This window comes from Marmota flaviventris, chromosome 6 (assembly GCF_047511675.1).
Source record: "Marmota flaviventris isolate mMarFla1 chromosome 6, mMarFla1.hap1, whole genome shotgun sequence".
NCBI classification, from domain to species: Eukaryota; Metazoa; Chordata; class Mammalia; order Rodentia; family Sciuridae; genus Marmota; species Marmota flaviventris.
The window spans coordinates 16,677,626-16,704,705 of record NC_092503.1 but is presented as its reverse complement, the minus strand read 5'-3'; the positions used below and the strand labels follow the sequence as shown (position 1 = coordinate 16,704,705).

The 27,080-nt window shown below is 49.3% G+C and overlaps 1 protein-coding gene across 4 annotated transcripts; it reads right to left on the bottom strand.

The window, feature by feature from the left end:
- On the bottom strand, positions 1-27,080 carry Zc3h12d (zinc finger CCCH-type containing 12D). Of its 4 annotated transcripts, none has more exons than XM_027939505.2 (7): positions 26,857-27,080; positions 19,355-19,432; positions 18,579-18,962; positions 10,899-11,038; positions 6,835-7,069; positions 4,020-4,126; positions 1-2,962 (listed from the first exon to the last, which is right to left on the bottom strand). In XM_027939505.2, the coding sequence occupies exons 3-7, from the start codon at positions 18,890-18,892 to the stop codon at positions 2,148-2,150; spliced, it is 1,611 nt and encodes a 536-aa protein (XP_027795306.2). In that variant the 5' UTR covers positions 18,893-18,962; positions 19,355-19,432; positions 26,857-27,080; the 3' UTR covers positions 1-2,147. The 4 variants fall into 4 exon arrangements, with proteins under 4 accessions (XP_027795306.2, XP_027795308.2, XP_027795310.2 ...); XM_027939507.2 differs by lacking the exon at positions 26,857-27,080 and adding an exon at positions 26,664-26,833; XM_027939509.2 differs by lacking the exon at positions 19,355-19,432.

Sequence of the window (27,080 nt, the reverse complement as noted above, 5' to 3'; positions counted from 1 at the left end):
TCCAGGTGTGGTAAAAGTGATTTATTTCTGGAACACAGTAACAGCTATGCAACTAGGAACATTCCATTTACCGGCCCCATCCGTGTTTTTGTGTCACAAAGACATACTAAGACTTTGGAAATTTTCCAAAGGGGATTACACTTGAAATGTGCTGTTTCTTCACTTTTTTTTTTTATTTGTCTTAATCACAGCAAACCAAGGAAAATAGCTTTACAGCTTACTAAAACTCAAACATATCCTCATAGGAAGCAACTTAAACATTCCCAACTGTAAATTAGCAATGCAGTGATTCCCCATCAAAAGCCAGGGAAACACAAAGCAGCTCTAACACTGAGCTTATCTTGTCCATTGTGAGGAAAATCTGAATGATACAGGATGATAAAGCAACACTGCAGGTGCAGCGTCCACTGGGAAAAAGAGGTAGGGGACAGATCTGGCTGAAACCATACTGAGAATCTGATTTTTGTTTGCTTGTTTATTTTTCCTTGTTTATTTGGTTGTTTCAGCACTAGGGGTTGAACCAGAGACCTTATGCCTGCTAGGCATGTACCCTGCCATTGAACTGCATCCCTAGCCCATTTTTAAAATTTGAGACAGAGTCTAGCTAAGTCATCGCAGATGCTTCAAACATGCATTCCTCCAGCCTCAGGCTCCCTGAGAATCTGACTTAAAAAGAGGAAGAAATCACAGGAAGGCATAACATTGCTTATATCTCCACAGAGCAGCATTTACCATAAATGAGAGGGCTTATAATAACCTAGAAATCCACCAGAAAGAGTTTCCCAGTGTGTGTGCCAGATAGCAGGAACTTGCAGGTGTTGGGGACTGGATCTCCACCGGCGGGTGCCTCACCTGCTCTCTGGATGGCTGAGTTACCAAGTCTGCAAATGCACAACCTGGAGAGCTGCCACTGTACAGAATGGGTGGGTGCCACCCGGCAATGCCAGGGCCCCTGAGGATGCAGGCGTCCGGGTCTAGTGGCACTGTCTCATTTCTTGTCTCTAGCTAACAGGTGGGCCTCTTTCCCTTAAGCCCCAGAGCAGTAGCAACCTGAAGAAGCAACACAAGTGGGAAGTGGTATAAACCTCCAGGAGAGCCCAGCTCTCCACTGACTCACCTGGAGGCTTTTGAGGAAAAAAAAAAAAAAAAAAGCCTGATTCTTGGACACCTGTTTATTTTAAGTGTGGCTTAGAAGGGCTTGTTCTGGAAACTACCATGATGGATGACTGAAAAAAAAAAAAAAAAACAGAGGCAAAACCCTGAGTGAAGCAGTGTGTGTGTGTATGTGTGTGTGTGTGTTTGTGTTTGTGTGTGAGATGTGTTATATTTGAGTGTGATGCTTGGTGTGATATGTGTGTGGAAAGCGGGTGAAGTCCTCATGAGCAGACCCTCAGGATCACATACACCTTAGCCCAGCCCAGCCACACAAGGCTAGGTTCCCCTTGTGAGGGAGGTTAGCAATAGCCAACTTCCAGATAGCAGAACCTCCCCAGGCCACCTGACTACATCTTTCAAACATTTCTTGAGGCAGTGAAATGCAAGATTCTTTACGAGTCTCTATCAAACTTTTGACCATGACCCAAACTAAGCTTACACATTAAAGAGAGTTGATACGCAGTCTGAGTACATGGATTGTCTATGATAGTTCCTATTCTGCTGTCTGTGTGTGGTGGTGACCCACTTGTGGACACCCCTTCTACCGAGACACAAACACAGCTTTGTTTAGAGCTTGGTGTGGTGACGCAGCCCTGTAATCTCTGCAACCCCAGAGGCTGAGCCAGGGGATCACAAGTTCTATCCTAGGTGGTTTAACGAGAAGTCTCCACATTTTAAAAAGGGTTGGGGATATAGCTCAGTGGCTGGGTTCAATCCCCAGTATCCAAAACAAACAAACGAAAAACAAACGCTTTGTCTTGGACAAAGCACGGGAGCTGCAGTAAAACCTGCAGTCTTCCAAGCACATCAGAAACCACTCCCTCCACACTGCAGGCCCAGACCTCAGTGACAATCCTCAAGTGAGCAAGGGGAAGCAGGCTCCCCTGACCATTTTACCCGATGGCAGGGGAGGGGGCTGCTCAGGCCCAGGCTGGCAGCTGTTTGTTCACCAGCCCAAGCGGCAAGGCCATTCCGTGCCGTGGATGGGTCCCTTAGGGTTTTCCCAGTCGCGCGTCAGCCCTTTGGGATCGCTGCATGAGAATGATGATCCTGGCCAGGTCGGAGAGGGCGGGGAAGGACGCCATCACGCTGTCCACCTGGTCCGGAGGGAAGACGCTACAGAGCGCAGTGCGCTCATGGGCGCGAGCGTCCACCTCTCTGTCCACGGCCCTGGGAGCAGACCCCAGAGTTCCCCCAAAGGCGCCGTCGCCCCAGGACGGCTCCGCCCAGACCGAGCCACCCAGAAAGTGCTCGGATCCGGACAGACCGACCCACGGGTCGTCGGGAGGTCTGCGCTGGGGAAGCAGGTCACCGCGCAGGTCCCTGGGCCCAAGTCCGCCCCGCGGCTGAACTTGCGGCGACGGGAGGTCGCCGGGGACGAAGGGGCTCTGCGGTCCTGGGAGGCTGCGCAGGCCCGGCGCCAGCGCCCCAGGGCCGGGAGGCCCCGGGGTGGCAGAGATGCCCGCCGGCGAGGAGGAGGGCCCGGGCGCCCAGTCAGAACCGCGAGGCTCGAGCGCGAATCCGCCGGCGGGGTCGTCGCTGAACGCCAGCCTCGAGAAGCTCGCGCGCAGGGCGGCCAGGTCCGCGGCCCCCGGCGCCCGCGGGAGGCAGTGCGCGCCGGGTTCCCGGGGGAGCGGCCGGGCTGCTGCGGGGCCGCCCCGGGCGCTCGGCGGCCGCGGCTCCTCGGCGCCCCCGCCGGGCCAGGCCCGCGTCTTGGCCCGGAGCTCATCAGCCACAGCCAGCTGCGCGTGGTGCGGCCTCTCAGGGTGGTAGAACTTGCACTTGATGCCGTAGGTGCATTTCTTGCCTGGAGGGGCAGGGCAGAGAGGACGCGGGTTGAGAGCGGGCGTGGAGAAGCTGTGCGCACAGCCTCTGGTCTCTCTCCATGGAGATTCCTCCCAGAAGGCCCCCAGACCACCTCAAACTCTGCCTCCTTAGCTCCCCAGAAGGGCCTGAAGATCTGGACTGGTGACTAAAGGGGGAAGGGTTCTGGAGCATGGGCAAAATGTCTCATGGCACATGGGGCACAATAATTCCCAAGGTCTGCAGAGTGAGCATCCGTGCAGGAACTCCCTCTGACCAGGGTCTGACACCAAATTCCTGGATTTGATGACCTTCAGCCTGTACTTCCTAGGGGACCCTGTGCATAGGACCGACCTTGAAGATGTGTGGGGAGCAGGTGCCCCATGGTACAGGACTGCTCTTCCAGTGCTGCCACAGTTTCCACCACTGTCTGCATCCCTGATACTGACCACTGTCCTCTCCCTACACACTGTTCTAATAGAGGTAGTCAAATGACAAATAATTGATCATCCAAGCCCAGGCATTTTAGAGCTTAATGGTCTAGCCTGAAGTATGGTTACCTTCATTCTAGCCAAAAAAAAAAAAAAAAAAGGCTTTTGAGTGCCATCCAAGGTCTTTAATTAGACTTCTGGAAGCACAAAACCAAGACCTGGAGTCATTGAATAACTTGCCAAAGCAGGTTAAAGAGCTTGCTAGAAGGTCATTCTGGATAAAATCCTTGACTTCATGGATAAGGTGTATAAGGGCCTGGGGGAACCGTGGTGCAGGATGAAGACATGAGGTGTGAGTGGACCAGGTGAAGAGACTGAGAACTGAAGCTGGCACCCCCACCTCCCTGCTTCTCACACACAATACAGCCGTGCCTGTGTCTGAGTCCTACGTCCAGCCCTCAGACGTTCCTGTCAGGAAGTAGCAGTCCAGAGGAGCTAAGCTATCTCTTCAGGGTCACACAGCTGGTTAACTTGAGCTGGAACCCAGACTGCTGACTGTCAGGCCAGGACTTCTGGGCTGCCCCACACCAGTCCCTGAAAAGGGCCCATGAGGCCCAGGGGGCTACACACCATAGGGGCAGTGCTGCCAGGATGGCTCTGGAGGCCTCGGCTTCCTGCTCAGGAAGTTGCTCAGAGTGGGTCCACGTCGGCCCAGGGGGTCATCAGGAGGCATAAATCTAGAAAATAAGCACAGAGGGGCAATTGCAAGACCACAGTGGGACTGGCCACTGGCATCTATATGGGGGTTGAAGCCACCCAGAAAACACCAAATGACATAGACCATCCGTCCCCACAGAGGGTTGTCATAGCATCTTAAAAAGCACACCCTTTCTCTACTGAGCCCACGCAGAGCACAGCACCTCTCCCTGAAGCTCCTGCTAATGTGGTGCAAGCCAGCAGGATCAGAGTCACCTGGAAACTTGTTTAAAATGCAGCCTCTGGCTTCCTCCACACCTCCTTCATCAGACTCTGAAACTGTTAAGGACTCTGTATTTTAACAATTTTTTATCCAGGAAAATTGAGGTATAATTGCTCCAGGCTCACCGCAGCTTCCCGTTGTCCTGATACAAGATTAGGAACCTCTATGGGGTTAACAGCTCATGGAAGGATTTGGACTTGTACCAGCAACTTGAAGCTTGGGCCCCTATGTCCTATGGGCCTCACACCATAGCAGTCTCAGCTCAGGGCATGTGCAGGCCAAGGGTCAGCACTGCAGAGTCTGAAACACCAGCAGTGAATGGGCGAAGATGCAGATTCAGAGCCCGCTGCACACGGTGCCTCGGCACCAATGGCCTGACCTCTGCATACCCCAGAGGCTCCAAGCTTGGTCTCAGCTCCTGAGGCTGCCACACTCTGCACGGGAGGTTTTCTGATACCAGTTTTCCCCCTGCCTGCCCCTCCTCCTCCCCGGCGTGGAGCCCTGACAAGAAAGGGAATGCACCCTCAGTGTGCCTAGGTCTCAAAGGGGAAAACAAAATTCCTCAGAAGGAAGACTCCCATTTAGTGAGATACATCTTTTTCAATGGATGCTCCTGTTCCCGTCAGACACTTCCAGACACTTCCACAAATCCATACAAAGGATTTCTAAATGGTGGAGGGGCTGTTTTCATGAGTTGCTGCCCGCCCCCCCACAAAAAGTCCAAGAGTCATGCTGAGGTCCCACCCTGCAGAGAGCTGGGCGATTCCAGGCTCAGCACAGCCTCTGTGGCTCAGCTCCCAGCTACACAGCGGGCTTCTCAGAGTTGGGTCCTGACCAAGAATCTGGGGAGCCGCCCACTGCGGTTATTAAAAGTTCCCAAAGGCTTCGCCTCCTGTTCCCTCAGGAGCCGGAACTGTGCCAAGAGGGCCCTGTGGACGTGCCCAGGACACCAGGGTGAGTGACCTCACTCATAAGCAGGCAGGCCCTGCCTTCTGGCTGCCCCTGAGCAGAGGCCAGTGCATCAGGAGGACTTGGCCTGGGCCACGGACTGTCACCAGGCCAGCAGCAGCCATGACCCACCAGCCCTCAATGAGGATTTCTGGAACCCACAGTGACCAGACTTGCCAGATTCCTCTAGGCCAACACTGGACAGGGAGAGCCGCTGGCCTTGTGCATCTGGAAGCAACAATGGGGTTACTGCAGGGTGGCTGCTGCCGAGCACCTGCCCTAGGGCTCAGGAAAGCAGCTTCACCTCCTCTGCTGCAGGAGCAGGCGGTGGAGGACATCCTGGTCTGGCCTGGGAGTAACTGCTCTTATGTCTGGGGCACAATTCTCTCTAGGCTCATGATAATCTCACAGGTACTATTACTAATCCCTTCTCAAGGTGAAGAGTCCCCGAGGTGACTGATTGCCCCATGCCACACCACCTCGCAGGGCAGGGGCTCAGTTGGAAACCTCCACCACACCACACTGCCTCTCTGCTGCTGTGTTGGGGGCAGGTGGCCTGAGCCCAGCCCACAGGGCCCTCCTCTCCCCTCCTCCTCCCCTTCTTGGAGCCACATGCTCACCCATGCACTCACATGCTCATTCACTCCTGTACCACCAGTTAGGGGACTTGGCAGGTAGACAGTTACAGTCCCTGCCCTACACATTCTGAAAGAGCCCAGAATGAGAGCTGAGCCGTCAGTGCCTGGAACACTAACTGCAGTGGGAGCCCAGGCTGCTGTGTGCTGCACCTGTCCAGTCCTCAGACAGGCCCCCTGTCCAGGCCCCCCGGTGCCTGCCCCAGCAGAAGATGAGCCATCAATTCCTCCCCACCTTTGCTTAGGCCAAGGGCTTTCCGGTTTGTGCCTTGCAATCCTGATGTCCTTTCCCTTCCCCCAGCAGTAGCAGGTTGGTCCCAGGCTTGCCTAACTCAGAGGACCAACCTACGGACTAGGCAAACCAGTAGGTTCTCCTGACTGTTTCAACCAAGAGCTGTGGGAACAGTCTGTTCCTGGCAAGTTAAGATCTTTGCAGCCCAAAGAAAAGATCTGTTCTACTGCACATTCCCACATGTAATTAAAAACTTAAAAAAAAAAAAAAAAACTTGAAATAAGTGAATGGAAATACAACAGAGTTCAATATTTTCCCATGGTGGCTATTCCAGAATTCTTATTTAAAAGATTAAGTTCTAAAACAAAAAAGTTTGTGGTGGGCTAAGCATCCGCAGCTTTGCAGTGACTCAAGTAGATGTGACCCTGGGAACTTCAAGGTCAAGGACAAACTGCCTGTGGAGAAAAGGGCCTAAGAGAGAAGACACCCAGAGAGACAAGTGACAGGGCAGCCTGGGATGGCCGAGTGGGTGAGCTCAGGTTGACTGTGTCTGCAGGTCTGGATGTGCCCACCATCAGGAGCCCGCTTTGCCAGGACCTGGGAGTGGCTTTCTGCCTTATCCCCAGTCCCCCAGACCCCTAGGCCCCATACCTATCATTGACAAAGGAGAACATGAGTAGCCTCTGCTCAATAAACCACTTCCACTCTGGGTTCTCATTCTGCAGGTCACGGTAGTTGTCATTGGAGACGATGATGCCATCCTTCTCGTAGGCCACCTTTACGATGTAGCGGTCGTCATAGCAGACCACCCGCTTGCCGTTCACCTTGCGGGACGGGGTGTAAACCAGCACTGCCTGTCGCTCCAGTTCCTCCAGGACGTGCTGCTCTGGGGCCACACACGGAGAAGCACATGAGGTCTTTGGGAAAGGACACTCGCCCCACAGACCAGGGACCTCCTTGAGCCTTCCTGCCTTCCCCCAACCCCAGCTGGTTAGATGGGGGCAGGGAGGTTTTTCAGGGAAGGGAAAAAAACACCAGTTGCCACCCCCCCCCATTCCCTAATGTTCATTTCTTTCATTAAATTTCACTGAGTTTACCAGTGGCCCAAGGTCAAGGAGGCTCTTGGCTTGGGTCCTGCCCATGATGGAGAACAGAAAATGGTACCCAACAAGGGAGAGCCCCTTCCGAAGGAAAATTTTAGCCTCAGCCCTGCTGTTTTCAGAGTTACAAGCCACACTGGCCCGACTATAGCAGACAGAGGCCTTCTGGAGAGGGATGCTCCTGTTTGAAGTGGAACCCAGTGAAGCTTTAACAATGATTAGCAGCCTGGCTTCCACCCGCAAGTTTCCTGTGAGAGCCCTTCAGTGTAACCACAGATCCACCTTCCCTACCACTCAAGAATCTGCTTGGCCAACATTGAATATCCCACAACCAACATCTCTGAGTGACTCGAGAATGTAATGGAAGAGTCTGGAGCTAAGAATGCACAGGATGCTGGGCTGAGCTCCAGTCTTTATCCCTCCCTAATGTCAGATGTTACCTTCATAAAATGAACACAATAATGTCTCCTTTACCTTTCTCACAATGCTTGTGAGTAGCCTGAATTAAGCTCAGGTGTGGGAGAGTTTTTGCAAAAACTAGGAAGGAAATGGACATGTGTCACTGGTATAAGTATCTCCAGGTCTTTCCTATGGGATTGAAGTTGGCGTCCCAGGAAAGTCTAATGTTTGGTCTTAGATTTGCCTTTGGAGACATGCAAGGAAAATCCCTGCCACACATAATAGTTATTTGGCACTTAGAAGAGTATTAGCATATTCTTTATATATTTTTCTTCCCTCTAGTCTAAGTACTTTCCAATCTGACATGATTTCCAGACTTGAAAAAAGATACAGAATGCATTTGTGGAACAAAGTACAATAATAATAATAATGTTGTGGACTTTGAGAAGCAGAAGGTGGGGTCATGCTCGGGAAGTCCCTAGTGCCCCTCCCAGTTGACAGTCCGCTCCATTCCCCTCAAGATGGCCCACGTTCTGCAACTGAGTGTTTATAATTCCTTTACTTTTATTTTTAGAAATACATATGTACAAGGACAATTTTCATTGTGGTGACAAATCAGATCCTACACAAGTGGCACCATCCTACACAGGCACTTGCCCTGCTGCTGTTTTCATTGTGCATTGTGTTTTTGAGGTTTGGTCACATGGCCAATATGTTCACTGCTATTAGTTTTTATGTAAGTCCCTGGCACAGAAGTCCAAGGAACTCTCCAGAACATGTCTCTAAGAATTTTCCCAACTTGGTGAGTACAAAACAGTCTCTTATAGTGGTTTTATTTTGTGTTTCTCTGGATACTAATGAGATTGAGCACGTTTCCTGTTTTTATTGGCCATTTATGTTTTCTCTTCTGCAAAAGCCTTATTCATGCTTTAGCTCATCATTTTATTGGTTCATTGATCTTGTCTCATTAATTTGGAGAAGTTCTTCACAGATGCCCCAGTTTGAAGTTGACCCTTTTTTCTTTCCTTCCTTCTTTTGTTTCCTTCTTTTTCTTTTTTTTATGGTAGCTCTTAATGAACAGAAGTTTTTATTATGTAGTCAGATTTATTTATTTTTCTCCAATAGAACTGCTCTTGTTGTAGTTTGTTAAAAATTCCTTCTCTACTCCAAAATAATTTTCCCCGTTCTTTACCTATACTGTATTTCAATATCACATAACTGAATGGCTTAAACCTACCAGTATCCTTGTTTAGAGCATAAAGAATTCTTTGGGTAACCAATTCCTGATGGAGAACAGAATGCAAGTATGTATCCCTCTCTCATAAATCCCATTGAAATGACAGTTTAAAAGGTGGGAGATCCATAATCACATTTAAAATGGGCTTGAAGACAGCAGTAAAGCCAGGGTTTGGACAAATTTTAGGAAGATAGAAAGCAGGGAGGGACATACTAACCCTACAGCCCAGAGTGTGGAGAAGATTGAAGCAGACATGGGAGTCATTTCCCCTGTGAAGCTGCAAAACACTCTAGGCGTGGCCTGGGTGGTAGGCGGGCTGAGGCAGGATGGCTAGTGGAAGGGCTGCTTGAAGGCAGTTGCTCATGAACCTGTACTCACTTCCTAGCCCTATTGCCATAAAAAAAAAAAAAAAATGAAGGCACAGCTAGGAAGGAGTAAGCGTCTCATTGTTTCAATCTGCTAGAATAAAACCCTCATCATTTTGTCATTGGAATATGTGACAGGCAGAAGTGCCTTACTGCCTGCCTGCTCCATACAGGGTATGCAGAAGTGAGACCTGCCAGTCAGCACCAAGAGTCAGCCCTGAACAATCCCATTCCAGGAGAAAACTTATCCCAGAGGCTCGAGAGGCTGAGGCAGAAGGATCACAAGTTCAAAGCCAGCCTCAGCAACTTAGCAAGGTCCCAAGCAACTCAGCAAGACCCTGCCTCAAAGTTAAATATTAAAATGGGCTTCGGGGGAAGGCACCTCTGGGTTCAATCTCTGATACAAAAAGGGGGAGGGGGAGAAAACTCATAGCACTTGCACAGGTATATATTTAACCAATCTAGCTCTCTATTCACAATTAAAATGTATATACACAGATCACCAGAATTTTGAGAGAAAAAATGAGAGGCGTGGGGCTGGGATGAACAAATATAAGTGACCCCAGAAAAATTTAGATAACATTTGTGAAAATTATGAAAACTTTCTTAAAAAGTCTATATAAGTTTATAGAAATATTCAAGAAGAGCCGGGAGCAGTGGCACATGCCTATAATCCCAGCAGCTCAGGAGACTGAGGCAGGAGGATCATGAGTTCAAAGCCAGCCTCAGCAAAAGCGAGGTGCTAAGCAACTTGGTGAGACCCTGTCTCTAAATAAAATACAAAATAGGGCTGGGGATGTGGCTCAGTGGCCGAGTGCCCCTGAATTCAATCCCTGGGGCCAAAAAAAAAAAAAAATCAGAAATATTCAAGAACATACTGCATCCACAGAACAAGAACAACATTTTGTTTACAAAACAAAGAGAGATTAATAGAGAAGTAGCAGCAACTGGTAACCATTAACAGATTAAAAACAAACCAAAGACAAAAACCTCTGGTGAAAGATGAGAAGAAACAGTCAAGGAACCCTCCCAGTTTGAGCAAGGGCCAGCCCTCCGGTGTCAACTATGAATGCATGCTGACAGCACCTCAGTCTCTTCTTGTTAGGAGAGCTGAATAACAAACAAAACCCTCCTTGTTGAAACCACAGTGTTCTATTATTTGTAGCTTAAAATAGCCCTAGCTCATTTGAAAATTAAAACTAAAAGAATTTCCTGGATCTCAATTTCCGTTTTTTTTTTTTTTTTTTTTTTTTTTTTTTTATGAAGAGACTAGACTAGGTATTCAGTAAATAATAAACATTCAGATTCTACAAACTACTAAGGATGGAATACAGAGCTGGTCTTTCTTCAGAGTGCTAAAAGTCGTAACTTTGGGAACTTAATCCTTCTCAGTAAGCGAGTCCTATCGTTCATCTATGCAATAGCTATTGATTAAGCACCGACCCTACATGAAGGGTGCTGGGTGCTAGGGCTAGGTGCTGAACAGCTGCATGGGGTTTTTAGTGTAGGGAGGCAGACAGACATTGCTAGACCAGTAACTTAACAGAGCCACCACTGTGGGAGCCACCAAGGAAGAGCGCACAGTGCCTGGGGCGTGTACCTGCCGCAGCATACCTCTGATAGGGGTGTCAGATCGTGATGGCTCTTTCCTCCAGGATGGGACAAAAACCTTGATGTAGGTGTGACCTCTCTCCCTGAACCAGTCCACAGCCAGCTGGATTCCCCGACAAGAGAAGGCTTCTTTATTTCCATGGCTATAATGGGAAAACAAAGAAAGCTGACGACACCCAGAGAGTGTTGGTTCCTAGGAGTGACTTCCCTGGGAACATTCTGGACCCAATCTCATAACCAAGAGGGAAGCAGGCAAATCTGAATTTTAAAGATAGTTCTCTGCATAAACTATAGAACTATAGCCTTTAATTAGAACCAGGCTCCTGGTGATACATACATACAGGATCCCTTGCTCCAAGGGAGAAATATTCCAAGGATTAATAGACTAGATCAGCTCTTTAGCTAAGCTAAAAGGATCAACATAAAATGGAGCAGAGCCATCTTCAGGATTACTCTCACCCAGAGATGGCTATAAGTGCATTCATTTCTCAAGTCCAAGCAGGGAAATCAGTGCCCCATCAATGCCACTGAAGACATTGATGAGGCAGCAAGGAAAGAGCGGTGTGGGAATGGGCAGGGACTGGTGGGCCTCATCGAAGGTACTCCTCCTTTCTCCTAAGAAGCCCAAGAAGCCCTGGAAGGATTCTAAGGCGGGAAGTAGATGTGATGTGGTGATGTGACATGATCCGATGTACATTTCTCAAAGATCAGTCTGGCAGCACCAAGGACAATAGAAGGGCAAGAGCAGGTATAGGTACCCGTTTAGAAGCTGTAATAATTGACGGTGACTTGGACTCGGGAGCTGGTGTTGGGTGAGGGAGAGAGCAGGTGGACTTGAGAGGCATCTGGAGGGTAAAATCTCCAGAACTCCATTTCTGACTGGATACAGTGAAAGTGGACAGTGGGTTGATCCCTGGCACAGGGATTCTGAGAGGGAAAGATCACTTATAGGTTTGGTTTTGGACACCTACTGAGTAGAAGGCTTTGTGACCCCTGAGTGGAAACGCTAAGTGATCAGGGAGGGTTCAGAGGTCCAGGTGGTAAGTTATAGGTCCACTGAGTTTAAACACTAATTGAAGCCACAGCATGGAGCAAATGATCTGACTGCCGGAGAGGAAGCAAGAGGCCCAGGCTGGCCACGAGGAACCCTGCGCTGCGTAGCTGAGGAGAGAGCAATCCTACCCAAGGGACAGAATGGATCTATCAGAGGAAGAGGGAGCCGGCTGGGTGCTGTATCACGGAAGCCAGCGGGAGGAGGCAGCCAAATGCTCTCCCAGGGACTGGCGAAGCCTGAAGGCATCCATCCAACTTAGCCAATGGGGGTCAGTGGTGTTTTGCTGGAGAGGGAGAAAATGGGTATATATGAGAAGGCAAAATCTACTAGACTAGCCACGGGACCTTTGTACCAGGTATTCCTTCCTTCTCAGCCCATCCACTCTTCCTCCTCCTTCCAACCTCAGCTGCACCTTTTTTTTTTTTTTTTTTTTTTTGAGTTGAGGTGTCCCTGTGTTTCTCAGATGATCTCAAACTCCTGGGCTCAAGCAATCCTTCTTGCCTCCTGCCTCATCCTCCCCAGTAGCTGGGACCAAAGATGCATTGCACCTGCTTTTGGCTGCTTCTTCAATTTCTTGGGACAGTGTCTCCTGACCTCCTAGACTGTCAGGTCCCCTGTTCCAAGCACCAGTAGTGCCAAGCCACTCTCCCTGGCTCTTAAGAAGGTTCGTCCTCAGCCAGGGTTCAACTGGGCCTCTCTCTGCTCTACATCACGGGTCCCCCTTGATCACCACTGAGTTCCCAGCACCTGGCCCTGTGCCTGGTAATTGGTAAGGGATCAATTGAATTTGTGGGTAGACCAATGACTGAGAAAAAAAAAAAAAAACACCAAAAACTAGCTGTGTCAGCAGCTGGAGAAGGAGAAGCCCAGAAAAAAGGGACAGTTCCCTGGAAAGACCCTGATGCAGGTGGGACACGGCATGCTCCAGGGACAGAAGCGAGAGCATGTGGAATGAACAAAGGGGAGACAGCGGCAGGGACAGGGTCCTGAGGGCCTGAACAGAAGCAGCCAGCCCACTTCCGACGGGACTACACCCAGTGTCCCTCCCAGTGCTTTCCTGTGTGTGTGACCTTCCCTACAAGTTTCTCAGGAGGCTCAGGACAGTCACAAGTTTGTAAAGCAAGAGAGGAAGGACGACCCTGGAAGCGCTGGTCAGCCGTGCTGGGTGGCAGGCCTGTGGAGCCGGAAGAAGCCACACACGCTGCCAGGTCTGGGACTCTCCTCTGGCCAAAGAGCAGGCCCTAGGAGGTGTGTGCAAACAGAAAACAGAAAGTGCTGATGGGATATGTGTGGAAAAAGGAAGAGGAGGTGGAGCACTGACCCCCTGCCCTGCAGAAGGCAGAGGAAGATGGGAGGATGAGAGGTCATTCACGTGGTCACTCAGCCCCTCGCCCCACCCTGCTCCTCCCCACTGAGCCCGAAGAGAAGGGGAAACATCAGTGTGGGTGTGAACAGGAGGAGGAAGCCTCCTGTGTTTTCCAGCTTCAAACCCCCCAGAGAAGCCTCGTGTCTGCAGGGCGGCCTTGGAGGGAAGTAGCCTATAGGTGATCCCACAGCGACACCCAAGTCCCCTGCAGGCCCCAGGCCTGGTGGGTTAGAAGAATCCTAGGGTGGACCAGGAGGCACCTACCAGGAGGAGAGCATTTTAAGTCAGCATGGCCCCCAGGGAGCCTGGATGGGACCAATGATACTCCCACCCTCACCCAGCCACTCTCGCAGAAGAGCCCCGAGGGACAAGACCCCCTCTTCCTGCCAACACCAGGTCTCAAAGCCCCCAGAGGCCATTTGGGAGAAGAGCACAGGGAAGGAGGGGAAACACGGAGCCTGAGTCTTGGGAAAGACAAGACACAGACATCTGCAGACCCTGGAAAATGTCAGGCTGGCCCTTCCCCTGCTGAAGAGCTGGGGAAGAGATTATGTCTGTCACAGGAAAAGAGGTGCATTTTCTGTGCACATGGCAGTACTGTGGGCAATGGACCACCCACCCCAGCACACGCATCTGTTGACTGCACCAATCCATTCTGTCCATTCCAAAGTAAAAATGTCACTACTGCAGTTATTTTAAAAACCATTTGTTAACTGATCTCTTTCCCAGGGCTCTTCACAGATCTGTTTGAACCACTCAAAAACCAACGTTCACTCCCGACATTTTCTGTGGGTATATGATTAGTGGGGGCCAGGGAGGACATTCAGTGGTGAGGGAGAGGGAGGGAAAGAAGCCCTGGCAGAGCTCCCAGTCAGGCTGAAAGGCACGGACAGTCCCTCTGGGGTCCCTGTCCAGCATCCACTGGGAAACACAGAAGCCAAAGGCTCCCATTCCTCTGTGCTTCCTCACAGCCTCTGCATGGATTCGTGGACATCTTCCACACAAGGCTGTGGCCGGCCTGTCTGCCAGGTCACTTGGCACATTCATCTCATTTAACTATTACAAGCCTTTGAGGAAGTGACCTGTACCCCCCATTTTACCCTTGAGGAAACAGAAGCAAAGAAATGTTCCCGGCTCTCTGTTGAAGTGTCAGACCTCCAAATGCAAACTCATTCCCTCTTGGCCCCAAGACCCCTAAGATCCAGAGGGCAGCTCTTTTGGAGCAAAAATGTTGCCTGCGGTTTAAATGCTCTTGCTGAGCCAGGCGCACGCCTATAGCCCCAACGGCTCAGGAGGCTGAGGCAGGAGGACTGTGAGTTCAAAGCCAACCTCAGAAAAAAGCAAGGCCTAAGCAACTCAGTGAGACCCTGTCTCTAAATAAAATACAAAATAGGACTGGGGATGTGGCTCAGTGGTTGAGTATCCCTGAGTTCAATCCCCAGTACCCATCCCCCAAAATGTTACTGGGGTGGTGGCAGGGCCCTTCATGGGGTTATGAGCAGGCACCAGGAACCAGCTTCTCAGGCAGCCTGCTGAGAGGCCTAGGGGAAGAGGAAAGGGGAAGTGGGTCGGCGCCTTAGGCAAATTTCTACTCGACAATTGTGCCTGGGGCAGCTGCAGATAGGGTGTTGTCATTTCCAGAAACTAATTGTACACCCCTGTATCCCTGTATCTATGTGGAATTTAGAGGTCACCAAACAGCCCTATGGGAAGGGAAGAAAGAAAGAGATGAACAATGGTCCATTAGTGGTTTGGGATGTAAAAGGACACCACCAGTTTCACTCTTGTTTCTTATTTGAGGTCAAATTACCAGCATGTCAAACCTTAGTCAGTGGATCTCTGCCAGATCCAGTCAGGGGAAAGAGAGAGGGTGAGCAGGGGCTGCCCGCATCATAAGAGAACTAGGTGCAGACTTAGGTAGGAGCCCAAGGCTCAAGTTAGCAGAGGAAGACAGGTGGGATTTCAGCCTGAACTCTCTTCACCGAATGATTCCTTCCTCCAGAAGCCAGAGTCCACCAGATGGTCTAAGTTTAAAAATTAAATAACAACCCAAAACAAAAAGTCCAATACACCCCAAACAAGACATGCTCAAATGGAACCCTTCTCTGGGGCAGGAAGAGGAGGTAAAGTTTACCAGGTGGCTTCCCGCCAAACTCCACACTCCCAATCCCCCCTTGTTTCTTGATTTGCCTACAGGATGTAAACAGGTTGGACACTTGTGAGTTTGCCACTCCCAACTCTCACAAAGAAATGCTGCGCCCGTGGCTACCAAGAATCTGTGTTCTTCCAAATACCAAGATGCAGCTTCTAACAGGATTTCAAGGAAAGCCACCTCTTTAAAACGTTGCTGTAGATTTTTCTTAAGGCCTTGTGTCCTCAGTTATTCTCTCTCTCTCTCTCTTTCTGTCAAACACACACACACATACACACACACACACACACACACACCTTGAAGGTACAGGAATTGTACTTGAGAATTGTCTCTGGGATGCTATTCCATCAGTGTCACCAATGAACGCACACATGTCACCTGCAGGTCCCCAGTCTTGGTGGCAGCAAGAGTAGATCCCAGGTTCTAGCCCTGCAGGACCCTGGTGAGGGGAGTGGGGGGCCTCACGCCTCCATCTACAGCTGCCAGGTCCAGGGCTCATCCTGCTTGGGCAGGGCTCTGGTCAGCACAGGCAGGCTCTGGCCCCAGGACAAAGGCCCAGGGTCAGGATCTCCCACCCTCTGGCCAGACGGGGAAAAAAGCCATTGGATGTGATGGGAGGCTTTGGAAACAGCACAAAATCCAGAGCTGGCACTTACTGCTCTGGGACCTTGGGAAAGTTATTCGCTCTCTCTAAACCTCTGAAGAAAAAGAGAAGTCCCTTTATAAAAGAAATTCCACTTATATCTTTCTACCACACAAAATAATCACCTGGAATCTCAGCATATCAGAGATGAAAAAAGCCAACCTCTTAATTATCCAGCTCTTAATCGTGTAACTGTGTGAACAGGACCCAAGAAAGTCAGGGATTTGCACAGTTGGTAAAGAAAAGCCAGAGCTCCTCTCTCCATGTGTGGCCTGTGGGCCTGGCTCCTGGGAAACCCTGTGCAGGATACAGAGACATCACAGTGGGAGAACGGGCAGGGAACCGAGTGCAACCTTGGGCCCACCCTCTCCCAGAACTTGCATTTCAAGGGAACAAATTCAGTTCCCTGAACAAGTGGTTATTGTGCAATTTCTCTTTTTCCTAACTATTGGGACCCAAGGGGCAGGGGGAAGGGATGTTTGTGGGTGTGTAAGCCCGTGTGTGTGCGAGCGTGTGCATGTGTTCATGCGTGTGAATGTGTGTATGTGTGCACGTGCATGCACCCATATAGAGAAGGCATATTGGTTGATCAGGTGTTTTGTAGGCCCCAGGTGTGTGACAACATCCAGGCTCTAACACATTCTTTGCAGTATGTCTGAGTAATGGTTTCCATTTATATCCCACAAAGATTGAGCGAGAGAGGAGCAAACTGATTACAGGTGTGAGACTGGAGCTGGAGGTGACGGGAACAAATGGATTCACCCAGGACATTTCATGGTCATGTGCAAATAGAAGCTGTAGTTTAAGTTTGAATTCTAGGCAACAACAGAGACTCCCATCAAAAGAAAACCCTCCATGGCCACACTATCAGAACGCTAAAATTCTTCTCTAGCCCCCAAGGAGAGAATGCCTATGGCCTCTGAAGTCATCTGTTTTCCCTATAGCTATTCTGCTGTTTCGACTTGAAACAGTGGATTCAAATAATCTTCTGGTTGGGAAGATCTTTGATTTATGTAATATCATCCTATAACCAAAACCCTCTTAGCAGGGCATGGTGGCACACACCTGTAATCCCAGCTACCTGGGAGGCTGAGGCAGGAGGATCAAAAGTTCAAGGTCAACCTAGGCAACTTAGTGAGACCCCGTCTCAAAATAGAAATTTTTAAAAACAGGGTTGGGGGATGTAGCTGCTGGATTCTAAAATTACTTAAACAATCCATAAATCTTAAACTTAGCAGGATTTCATAAACTCCCCTGTTTGGTGCTTGCTGGGGATATGAGTTAGAACATGAGTGTGACCTGGTGGAGCAGCTCCTAAGTCCAAGAGGGCAGCGGGGACTCAATCACCTGCTAATATAACCAAGCTCAGAGAGATGGAGCTGTCTAAAAACAGAACAAACATTTGGTACACACCACACAGGGTGTATAGGGACAGTCCCTGAGGCTGGGCTGTGTGGGGTGAACCATTTCAAACTTGTGTCCTGCAATGCCAAGTCCAAAGTGAGCTCCAATCCCCAGGGACAGCTTGGGGATGCCTGACACTTTTGGAGCCGCTGATAACTGCTTTTCCAAGCTCCTACTCAGCTTCTACAAAAGGAAGTGCAAGTGTGTACAGCTGTGAGTGAACAATTTCCTATGACTCTGCCCTTTGCCTGCCTGTAACTAAGCCAAGTGGTAGAATAATCCATTGGTTTGGGCAATGCCCCTCCTCACCAGCTCGAAGTGCAGGAGGCTGCAGACTGGCAGTGGAGTTCAGTCAAGCTGGCACCATAACCACATAGGGCATGATGCTCACACCCCTGAAACACAGGAAGATGCCAAGACCCAAATGGGCACACTGCCTCTCCGCAGCATAAGGCGGGAGGGGAGGACCACAGACACTTCTGTCAAACCTAGCAAGGGGACTGCAACCTCACCGCCCAGCAACCCCCAGCAGAGGGTTCCCAGCACCATTCAAATGCTTCTTCCCATCTGAGTCTCATAACCCACAGGGAGACAGAAGGGAGGTCTATTGACCTCTTTTGCAGAAGAGGAACTGAGTAGTTTTGCTTTCCCAGAGTCACGCAACCAGTTAGGGACAGAGTCCAGAGAAAAAGCCACATCTGTTAACACCTGACCCCAAGTCCTCCCCATTACCCACTACCTTCCCCAGAAGAAGCAGCTCCTCTGGGTGAGTGTAATAATATCACCCACTTGAACACTCACTCTGCATCAGCTCCAATCCTCACAACATCCTCCAAAGAGGGTGAAATCCAACATTACAGAGGGAGAAAGTGAGGCTCAGAGAGATTCAGTGACATACTTAAGGCCACACAGCTACTCAGGAGATGTAATAGATTCAAAGCCCAATCCACTAGCTCCAACAGTCTTTGGACCAAACCAAAGAGAAGGGGTGGTTCTCAGGGCTCCTGAGAATAGGTCCCTCACCCTGCCTCCCACCGTAGGTTGAAAGAAATCAGGAAAGCTACCTCATTGCCACATTGCTGCCGTCGATCACTATGGGACGCAGGGAGCTGGCCAAGTCTCCACAGTCCTCTTCTAGGGCTGACCTCAAGCCCCGCTGGGCAGAGTCTGGGACTCCACAGGAGCCCCGGGGAACGAGCAGAGGCCCAGTGCTGCTGGCAGGGCTCTCCTGGGCCCCAGGGCGGCTGCCCGTCTGGATCAGTTCCTGCAACACGTCATTGACCAGGGCACCATCTCCCAGCTTGCCCAGCACCCTGACCACATCCTCCCGGCTGTAGCCCAACTTCTGGAAGAACTCCATCTTGCTCGGGCGCTCCATACTGTGCCAGCCACCTCCTGGCGTGGGTCCTGCCCCCAGCTTCCTCCTGGCAGAGCCCCACGGGCATGAGCTAAAGAGAAAAAGTGCCCATCAGGTAGTTTCCGGGCAGTCTGGCACCCAGGATGCCAGGTGACCGAGAGTAAGTTGTATATGTGCTCCCTCCCTCTGACCTTATCTGTCAGGAAATCATGTCAAGCCTAGTCCCCCGTGGGGATTTTCAGTTGCTCAGTGTGGTTTGTGGAGTCACAGATACAATCACACTGCTTCTACTATGCATTCTCTGTGGCTGTCACCCCAGCGCACCTGTGCAGGGAACAACAACCCGACTCCAGGGTGACAGTGGCTGAGCAGGGAACCCACAAGTTGGGACAGGCCAAGGAAATATTTCTGAGGCTTTGTTACAGGTTGAATGGTTTCCACCCAAATTCCCATGTTGAAGCCCTTAGCCTCACCCCGCCATACCTCAGAGCGTGACTGTATTTGGAGACTGAGCCTTTAAAATGAGGTTGTTAGGGTAGGCCTCCTCCAATGACTGTGTCCCTGCAAAAGGAAATTTGGACACAAACACACATGGAAGGATGACCACATGAAGATTCAGGGAAAAAGGCAATCATCTGTGAGCCAAGAGTCAGGGCTCAGGAGGAACCAGCCCTCAGATCACCTGGATCTGGGACAGTGGATTTCCAAGGTTCCTGCTCCAGTCCCTGGTGCTCTGTTAAGGCAGATGAACACAGGCTCCTGGGTTTACACAGGGAGAAATGCCCTCTGGAAAGTTCTGTCTCCAGAAAGACAATGCTCCCACCCAACCATGTGCTTTGGCACAACTTTACTTCAGACCACACTGAACCTTGAAGATAGAAAGTCCTAACTGGTATTTGACGGTTTCCCCTCCAGGTACCCCTGAGGATGATGGGAGGGGGGACTGTAGCCTCAGAGATGCTGTCAGAAGGGACATGACTAAACCAATAGGAACACTCCAGACAAACGGGGCCTGTCTCTCTTTTCTACCGCAAAGACCTTCATCTTACACCTTTCAAAAAACATTTAGAAATACAGACGTAACTTTGAAAACACATTTGCTGTGAACAATTTGAACAATGTCAAAGTATAAAGAGCAATGCACATAGCACATCCGTGGTGCCTCTCCTGCCAATGATCTGCTCCCTCTCTCTAGCACGTTCTCTGCACTGCTCTGCATGTTACCAGATAACAAAGCCGGCTTTAGGACTGTTTTGCTTGATTTGTACAGAAATGATACCATACTGTATATAAAAGCAATGTACTTTTCTTATCAAAAATGCATTTTGGAATCTTTCCCTGCCAAGTTACCTGTTCTGCTGACCACTGTGTATGCCCAGCATCTAGAACAATGCCTGGCACAGCCGAATCCCAATGCATAGTTGTTGATTAACGAATGAATGAATGTGCTATCCAGCATTTAACCCTAAATCAAACCATGGAAACCATAGATTGCCTTTGGTTTTTCACTGTTAGCAAATCCTGCACGCTGAAGATATTTGTGCATCTTCTTTTCACCCCATCCTCTTCTCGGCATTTCGAGCTCCTCGCCTTTAGATGCTATCTCTGATCTGCAGCAGTCATGCCTCTGTGGTAGGTTCCCACCTCAACTCTCCCTGTAGTGCAGGAATCAGAGCACTGGCTAACAATGTCAGGGTTCCGCGGGGGAAAGGCATTTCACAGCCAACTTTCTGGGCAGAGAGGCCTCCACTGCAGCCCCCACCTGCCTGCTTCCGAAATCCCACCTCGGCCACTGACAACGGGCCTCCCAACTGGAACACTAAATCTCCCCCCTAAGGTCACCAGTTCCTTCTAACTGAAAATCCATCCGAATCTTCACAATCCTTGCCTACGACCTCCCTGCCACTTTTGACACCGTGGACTCACTCACTCTCCAAATCGTCATTTTAAATTTTTTAAATTATGAGCTGTCCCCAACTTGAAACTCTCTGTTCCCCCAGGTTGCATAACTTGGCCTGTCTCTCCTCCTGTATGTTTCCAGTTCTTTCTCTGCTCCCTCCATCAGTGTTGGGGTCCTGCCCAGGCCCTCCACCCGTCCCTATATTCCCATGGGTCCCACAGCTTCACATCTGGCTCCCACCTCTTATGGAGCACCAGGCACACACACAGTTATAAATCCATGCAGTACATGCCAGGCATGCGGTTTAAGCAAAATGCAACAGAACTCAGAACGCTGTCGATCAACAGACATTTGTTAAGTGTCTACTTTAGTTTTTCTCAAAATGAACTCCAGGGAAACTTGGGAGACCCCAGGCCATTTTCAGGGAGTCTGCGAGGTCAAAACTACTTTCATAATAATGCTAAGACATAATTTGTTTACTTCATTCTCAACCTCTCAAGAGTATACAATGGAATATTCCAGAGACTACATGCTGTGGATATTGCAGCAGTTTAAATGAAGAAGCAGATATGAGAATCCAGCTCTCATCTATTAAGACAGATATTAAAGAAACTTGCAAAAAATAAGTCAATGTCACTCTTCTTACTAACTTTTATCTTTTTGGAAATAGAGTTATTTCTCATAAAAGCATGTCATTTAATGTAATCGATTTATTGCTATTTAAAAGTAAATGAATTTAAAAAATTAGTTTCTAATAAAGTAGACAGATATAATCTTCATAAGGAAAAGCTCTTGGGGTTCTGAAAATAAAAGTTTCTTCTTAAATCCAGACTGTTCCTAAGATATTTCCACATATGTGGTTCCATGTAGGGAGCCTGGAGACCGGTGGTTCTCCTCCTCAGTCCCAGGCAAGGAAGCCCAGTATGTCCCCCCTTCAGTCAGGAGGTCTCAGGCCCACCTCCCGTAGCTCACCTGCCCCCCACTACTCTGCAGTCTCCTTGGTTCCTTCCTCACCCATCTGCCTGTGGCTGGCTTGGAGCCAGCATTTCTAATACAGATCTAGCCACAGCAGCCCCTGCCCACGGGTGTCCTCCCCACCCTGGGCCCTTGATGACTACAACACAGATGCCAAATTCCTAAGCAGGCTGAGCAGCTGCATCCCGTATGCTCTGACCCTGACTAAGTCACAGTCACCAATGGCCCACCTGGCCCTTTCTCTAGAGACACACTGAATTTATCCCTGCTTCCTAAGTATTCCAGAATGTTCTCATGCACATACTCTTTTGGGCTTCGCAAACATCAAGATTCAGCTCACACATCACTTGGAAAGGGTGTGTGATTGTGACCCTGGTCATCTCATCTACCACAGCCCATGACCTTTGCTGTCACACATCAAATCATCATGTATATGTTTCCCAAGAGACTGAAGGATTCAGTATTCTGACCTACTCATCTCTCAGTCCCCAGTACCTGGCATGGTGCCTTGTGTATTTAAGGGGTTTATTAGATATTTCTTTAATAAATCACCAAAATATATATTCTCTCCTCAAATAAATTTTTCTCCTTGGGTTCCCAATCTGATTGAACAGCATCCCCCAGAGGCCCAAAGAAAACATCTGGAAGTCCTGTGACTCCTCTCTCTCCCTCACATCTACATCTGATGGATCGTTACCTATTTCTGGGCATTTCCCATAACTAACCTCCCTCGGTGCTCATTCTGCCACCGCCCTGGTCCACTCACTTCTTCCTGGAACAAATCTTGATTGATCGCTTACTCTGCACCAGCACTGTGCCGGGGCCCAGCTCCATAAAAACAAAACAAGACACAATCCAGTTTCAACTTGTTCACAGTCTACTCAGGAAAAACAGAACCCAAAAATGTAAACAAGAAATTGTGAAGATAAGGGCAATTCTTTTAATTAAAAAAAAAATGTGCATTCAAAATACAAGTGAGAAATGACTCATCTTCCATTGAAGGCAAGGACGGGCCCCTCACAGAACTGGGTAACAAAGGAAGGGCTGCACCATCACTCTGGGGACTCCTGGGAAGCCTCCGATGGTGTTCCAGCACCCCACACTTCACCACTCACTGCACCCCACCCAGACAGTCCACGGCTCAAACACTTCCATGTCCCTCCATCCTGTGCAGAGTAAAGGCCAAAGCTCTTCTGCATGGGAGTCATGCCCTTGCAATCGGGTTTCATCTACCTCCTATCTCTTGTCCACAGGCCTCTGGTCGAGCCTTGTGTCTCTCTGTGACTAGTGACCACTTCTCTCCAGACCATTGTTCCCTCTGGCTGGGGTCTAGCTTTGGACCAAACTCCAGGCAGGAAGAAGATTTTTATAACAAACTGACAGTCCAGCTTCACACCAGGGGTCACGCAGTGACCCAAAAGGCCTTTATTCAGGTTCCTTCTCCCACCTAGAACATGGGTCCCTCCACCAAGCTAAGCCCACTCCTGTGGGAAGGCAGCATAGATACAGGTATTCTCCTTACCCAGATGAGGAAACAGAGGCTCAGGTTGGAACGGAATGATGGTTCTATAGCTAATAAATCTCAGAGCCTGACAATCAGTATGTCTCCAAAATAGCTTGTCAGTTTGAATAGCACTCAGGATGAAGGTGGCATCTCGTTGCAAAAATGGAAAGCAAGAATACAACTGTTCAGCTGGGCGTGGTGGTGCACACCTGTAATTCTAGCGGCTCGAGAGGCTGAGGAAGGAGGAGAGTGAGTTCAAAGCCAGCCTCAGCAAAAGTGAGGCACTAAGCCACTCAGTAAGAACCTGTCTCTAAATAAAATACAAAACAGGGCTGGGGATGTGGCTTAGTGTTCAAGTGCCCCTGATCAATCCCTCGTACCAAAAAAAAAAAGAATACAACTGTTCAGGTGACTTTTCTTTGATCACAAAGGAACAGATATGAGTAGAATTTGTTTATTTTATAATCTTTCATTCAGATGTGACAAAAACATGAACAATTCTAAAATGAAAAGACGTGGTCTTTGACCTGGGCAGGCAGGCAGAGTGACCACACCAGGTCCTTGTTCACAGCTGAAGTTTTCCACGAAGCCCAGAAGTTACCACCCAGGGCTCCTTTTCTGAGGATTGTCAAAAAGATTATGCATGGGACCAGACAGCTGTTTTCACACAAAATTAACACAAAGAATTCACCTACTTCGGAGAGTCCTCCCTACCCCCATCCCAACCCTGGAACTTTAAAATCAACTTCCTTTCCTTTTACAACGAATTTCTTCTAATAAGGGAGTAACCAGGGTCAGGGGTTGTTCTCAGGAGCTTCCCTGGGCCTTTGGGTGACAATTTCCCCTTGGATGCAGTGGTCCATGAGCTCCCATCCCCCAGCTGCTTGCTGGGTCTTTCTATTTTTAAGATCTGAAAGTCTGAAGAACTTTATCTCCGTTTCCTTCCTCAATCTTGACTGGAAGTCACAAACAGCAGATTAGTAACAAAATCTTCAAGGTTGCCTCATGAGCTGGCCCAGCGGTCAGCATCCCACGGCTTTCTTCCTTATGGTCAGTCAAGGCGACCGCACCCTGGACTCGGTGTGGAGCCCAGAGTCAGAGCCACCTATCAGGACAGCCAAGGGAAGTGGGGCAGATTTCGCAGGTGGAACAAGGTAGTCAGGTCAGATCTGTTTCTTCTAGAATCAGCTGACCTAGGTTGGGGACCTTGGGCCAAAAAAGGTCTGGGGCGCTGACGACTGAAAGAGGAAGAAAGAGGGAAAGGAAAGCAGAGAACCAGCAGCGCCCACGTGCACGGCGCCGTCTGTATTGCAAGAGGAAATCGCACCCTCCCTGGGAAGCCGAATGTGCTACCTCATTCCTCAGAATGCAATTGAGGAAACAGGAAAAGACAGGCTTTGCTGACAGCTGGGACCCACAGCTGGCCAATGGGAAAGACCCGGCAGTGAGGATTGACGCCCAGGTCGGAGGGCGCCCCCCAGCGGCCGCCTCAGGCCGTAGCGCCGTTCTGGGTGGCCTCTGCCAGCGCTAAATCCATGACCTTAGGTCCGCTGGAAGTCCTCCAAGTCGGCGTGTTCCCAGTTTCTCTGCGGAGTCCAGGCAGAAGTTTGGGGGTTCAGCTCAGATCTTCAGGCTCTCATTGGAGTTGTCAGTTCAATTTTGAGGAAGTCACAGTCAGGCAAGGATTGCAGCCCAAAGGACTGGTGGTTTGACTGTTTTTTGGTTTTTTGGTTTGTTTTTTTTGTGTGTAATTTTTAAAATTTTCAAAAATTGTGATAAAATATAGCCAAACATAAAGTTTACCACTCTAATAATTTTAAATGTATGAGATCTGTAGCATTAAGTACAACTAGTTGGACAACTCACCACCATCCCCAGAACTCTTCACCTTGCAAAACCAAGAAATATAATCAAGAATCAATAAATGGGATGGACTCAAACTAAAAAGCTTCTCCTTGGCAAAAGAAACAATCAATGAGGTGAAGAGAGAGCCTACATTTTGGGAGCAAATTTTTGCCACATACACGCCACATAGAGCTCTAATCTCCAGGACATATAAAGAACTCAAAAAACTTAACATCCCCTCCCCCCAAAAAAAAACCAATTAATAAATGGGCTAAGGAGCTGAACAGACACTTCTCAGAAGAAGATATACAATTGATTAACAAATATATGAAAAAATGTTCAACATCTCCAGTAATTCGAGAAATGCAAATCAAAACTACTCTCAGATTTCATCTCATGCCAGTCAGAATGGCATTTATCAAAAATACAACCAGCAAAACCAAAACTCCGGACCCATTAAACTCCTGGCTCCGGCTGCCCACCAGGGCTAGTGACCACTGCTGGACTATCTCAATGAGCACAGCCCCTTTAGGTCCCACCAGTGCAATTAGAAAGCGCTTGTTCTTGGTTTATTTCACTTAGTGTAGTTTCTTTGAGGTTCATTCATGCTGGAGCAAATGTCAGAATGTCCTTTCTTTCCGAGGCTGAATAATAATCCGCTGGGTCTGTACAGCACACATTGTATCAATCATTCATCCACCGATGGGCACTTGGGTTGTGTTCACCTCTTGGCTGCTGTGGAGAATGGGGGTGTGCTGCCTGGCCTTTCATTTTCCCCTCAGAGCCAGTCCCCTGCTCCCCTGTGTGGCTGTAGGTTGTGGAGGGGCATACACACAGGTATTTACAACCTTGATCCACATCCCAGAGCACCTCTCCTGCATTCTGCATCCTGACCTAGTCACATGGCAGTCAAGAAAAGTCCATAATTGCAGGGGATGGGGGCAAAGCTGAGATTTCTAGTAGCTCAGCTGAGATTTCTAATATCTTCACCTCAATCAAATTAAGACTTAGTTCAATTTTCTCAGTAGCTTGCTTGACGCCCACAGGGCCCTCCTCTAGAAGAATAGTGTTTGGGGCTGCTGCCAAAACTTCTGGATCTAGTTTTCTCCCAGAAAAGCTGAACTACCTTCTCCCAGAAAACTAGAGGCCTATGAACCAAGTTCTAGACAGTCGATGCTTTCATGAGCATGGAGACAGGGTAAAAAGAATTCCACTCCTTCTGATTTCATAACATTAACATATCTGTAAACAGGGCTTGCTGGGTACAGTGGGAAATGCCTGTAATTCCAGAGACCTGGAAGACTGATGCGGGAGGATCTTAAGTTTGAGGCCAGCCTCATCAAGTTAGAGAGACCCTGGCTCAAAATTTAAAAAACAGGACTATGGATAATGCTCAGTGGTAAGCACACCTGGGTTCAATCCCCATTAGCACCCCCCCACACACACGGAGGGCTTTGTTAAAACACCTGCAAACAGTCTACTTAACTATAAAGCTTAATCATTCCCCCATAAAAATCTTTGCTAAAATTGAGCAAAACTTGTGCCTAAAGGAAATTAAAGATGCTTACCTTGTTTTTTTGAGCACTTAAAATAATTTCAGGTGTGAGAAGTCATATTGTTCAGGAAAATATTCACCCAAGTTCTGCTCTCCAACCTGCCCTCCTCTTGCCCTGAGATTCTGGACTCTCTCCTCCCGCCCACTTGGCTGAAGTCTGCACAGGGCCTGCCACGTTGACTGATGGCCCGGGCACTTGCACTTACCAGCAGGGTGTGTCCCTCCGGTTCTCAGCTGCCTGTAGCCTTCACGCTGATGCTCTCCAGCCAGTAAGGGACCCAGCTCCCCCAGAGGTCCCTGGAGTCAGAGGAGGGCAGCAGGCCTGGTCCACACTACCGCTAGAAGCTACTGTATGCCAATGCTGCACTTCCTGTGCAAGAAGCCACGTTCCCCTGCAAAGGTAGTTCAGCTTTGAGTTCAAAAAAAAGGA

Excerpts from the sequence above, each read along its gene's own strand:
- Zc3h12d (XM_027939505.2), bottom strand. The coding sequence starts at position 18,892 with ATGGAGCGCCCGAGCAAGATGGAGTTCTTCCAGAAGTTGGGCTACAGC. Across the intron at positions 11,039-18,578 it reads GGCAGCAATGTGGCAATGAG|CCATGGAAATAAAGAAGCCT; the intron begins GTAGCTTTCCTG and ends TTCCCATTATAG. Across the intron at positions 4,127-6,834 it reads TTCTCCTTTGTCAATGATAG|ATTTATGCCTCCTGATGACC; the intron begins GTATGGGGCCTA and ends CTTATTTTCTAG.